The 2,500-nt window shown below is 44.0% G+C and overlaps 1 protein-coding gene across 3 annotated transcripts in view; it reads left to right on the plus strand.

The window, feature by feature from the left end:
• LOC123505748 (sodium-dependent neutral amino acid transporter B(0)AT3-like) overlaps positions 1–2,500 on the plus strand; it is a 56,546-nt gene that overhangs the window by 15,599 nt on the left and 38,447 nt on the right. For 2 of the 3 annotated variants that reach the window (XM_045257400.1, XM_045257401.1), the window contains exon 2: positions 460–1,498. In XM_045257400.1, the coding sequence (XP_045113335.1) occupies positions 1,304–1,498 (195 nt within the window). In that variant the 5' untranslated portion in view covers positions 460–1,303. The remainder of the gene's footprint in view (positions 1–459; positions 1,499–2,500) is intronic. The other variant, XM_045257402.1, reaches the window with a different exon arrangement.

Consider the following 2,500-nt stretch of genomic DNA (forward strand, 5'->3'; position numbering starts at 1 on the left):
TTTATACAGCTTCAGAAACTCATGAGGGGGATTAGAATACTGAAGACTGTGGCCATTAATCTTCTGACCCTTCCTGATGTCAATAAAATAGTCTAATCTTACACAAATCTCCAGTATGTGTCCCAGTATTGAAGGGGTTAATTCACCTGAGCTGACATACCTGCAATCGTGTTAATCCCTCACTAGAACTATAGAAATACCTTTAACCCCATCAGTAGCATGACGCGTTTCCATATTCATTCTGGAGATTTAATACAGCTTCAGAAACTCATCAGGGGGATTAAAATAGTAAAGACTGTGGCCATTAATCTTCTCACCTCCATAGACCCTTCCTAATGTCAATAAAATAGTCTAAACGTACACAAATCTCAAGGTAAAAAATGCGTCCCAGTACTAAAGCGGTTAATGTAAGCTAACCATTACCTTAACCTGACCTAACGTAACCTTTCTTCCTTTCAGATGTGCGCCAGACCTCGGCCACAGGAGCACCCCACCTTGGCCAGCCCAGCATCACCAAACCACCACCAGGAATACTGAATTAGCCCCGAGAACATGACAAAGGCAGTGTAGACCAACCCACACCTCTATCCTGCTGCCGTGGTGGTGGTGCGTGGGCGGCGGTGGTGCTGGTGGTAGTGCACGGAAGGAGGAGGAGGAGGAGGAGAAGGAGGAGGAGGAGGAGGTGTGGTGATGAGAAGTAAAGATGTGATGAGAGTTCCAGTGTGTTAATGTCTTCCATTTGAACGACGAGGAAAGATTAAGGGAGAAAGTTTTAGAGTGAGTGAGCGTTGAGAGTGAGAAAGAGAGAGAAAAAAGAGAGATACAACGGAACAGATACTAAAAAGAAATCTTGAGAGGAAAAAATAGAAAAAAAGCAAAAACAAGAGACTAACAGACAGACAGAAAATCCAGGAAAGAGAGAGAGAAAAAAAAAAGGAAGAAACAGAAAAAGAGAAAAGAGAAGAAGAGTGAGAAAGGAGTGAGTGAGCTAGTGAGAGAAAGAGAGCAAGAGAGCGTGGGAGGCGAGGGTGCGCGCGTGTGTGGGAAGCGAGCATAGAAACCCAACCAGCCCTGGAGACGTGCAACCCACAACACCCAAGAACTTAAGACCCTCAAGAACCAAGTAGTGACGAGCGTGGGCAGCGAATGAGAGTCTTCTGAACCAAACCAAGACCCGAACACACCACGCGAGCGCCACAAGACCCAGAGAAGGAACCACAACACTCAGAACACACCAAGAACCCAAACAACTAAGGAACCACAAGTCTAGACACCCCTTGAGTCACTCCAGAAGCAGAGGAAGATGGCAAACGTCTCGCAACTCATCCGGCGGCAAAGCTCCAGGGAACTGTCGGCGCAGAAGTCGGTGGATCGCCTGGAATTAGAGTTGGAGGCGCGTCTGGTGCCAACGACCGAGGAGGTGCCTGACTACGGGGCCACCAACCATGCCTTTGAAGCCTCGCCCGCCGCTGACACCCCGCCTAAGGTACTGGATGAGGTAGGGAACACTTGAGGGAGAGGGAATGAACGAGAGGGTGGAGGGAGGGAAGAATAGACTGAAGTAAAGAGAAAGAAGGAGGAGGAGTGAAGGAATGAAAGAATAGATGGTAGGGAAGAGGAGGAGGAGGAGGAGGAATGAAAGAAGGAAAAGGAATAGATGAATGAAAGAATGATTGAATAATAAAGGGAAAGGAAGGTGGAGGAATAAAAAAAAAATGAATGAAACAGACAGTGGCGAGGAGAAGAGGAAGAGAAGAAAGAAAAAAAATAAAGAATAGAGATTAGCAAAGCGAACGAAGGATGGAGGAATGAAGGAATGAATGAAGGAAGGAAGGAAATAAAGAATAGACACTAGCAAAGAGAAAGGAGAAAGACGAATGGAGAACAGAAGAAAAAGACAAACAGTATAGAAAAAGGAGAAGGAGGAATGCAGCAAAAAAAAAAAAAAAAAAAAAAAAAAAAAAAAGATGAGAAATAAAGAAATAAAACAGACACTAGAGAGAGAGAAAAAAAAAAACCAGAATGGAGGAATGAAGAAAAGAACAAATAAAGATAATAATTAAGAACAGGAAGAGGTATTGAAAGAGAATGACAATAAGAACACAAGTGACAGTCCCTTTGTGAAGTTAGGCGCTACTGATGGAATAGGATAGTGAAGAAGGACGAAAGAAAAGGAGAAAAAAAGAAAGGGATTAGGATAGTGAAGAAGGATGAAAAGATGAAAAAAAAGGAAATAAGAAGGAGGGAAGGAAAGAAAACGGAAGAGAAGAAGGAAATTTGATGGAAAAGGAGGGAAAAGGAAGGAAAAGGAGAGAGACACATATTTAGAGGAAATTAGCATAAAGGGAGGGACGGAGGGAGGGAAGGAGGAAGGAGGGAAGGAAGGAGAAAAGGCGAAGGGAAAATTAGAACGTGAAGGATGTTGAGAAGGAAGGAAAGAAGAGAAAGAGAAAGAGAGAGAGAGAGAGAGAGAGAGAGAGAGAGAGAGAGAGAGAGAGAG

Source organism: Portunus trituberculatus, chromosome 18 (genome assembly GCF_017591435.1).
Source record: "Portunus trituberculatus isolate SZX2019 chromosome 18, ASM1759143v1, whole genome shotgun sequence".
Classification (NCBI taxonomy): Eukaryota; Metazoa; Arthropoda; class Malacostraca; order Decapoda; family Portunidae; genus Portunus; species Portunus trituberculatus.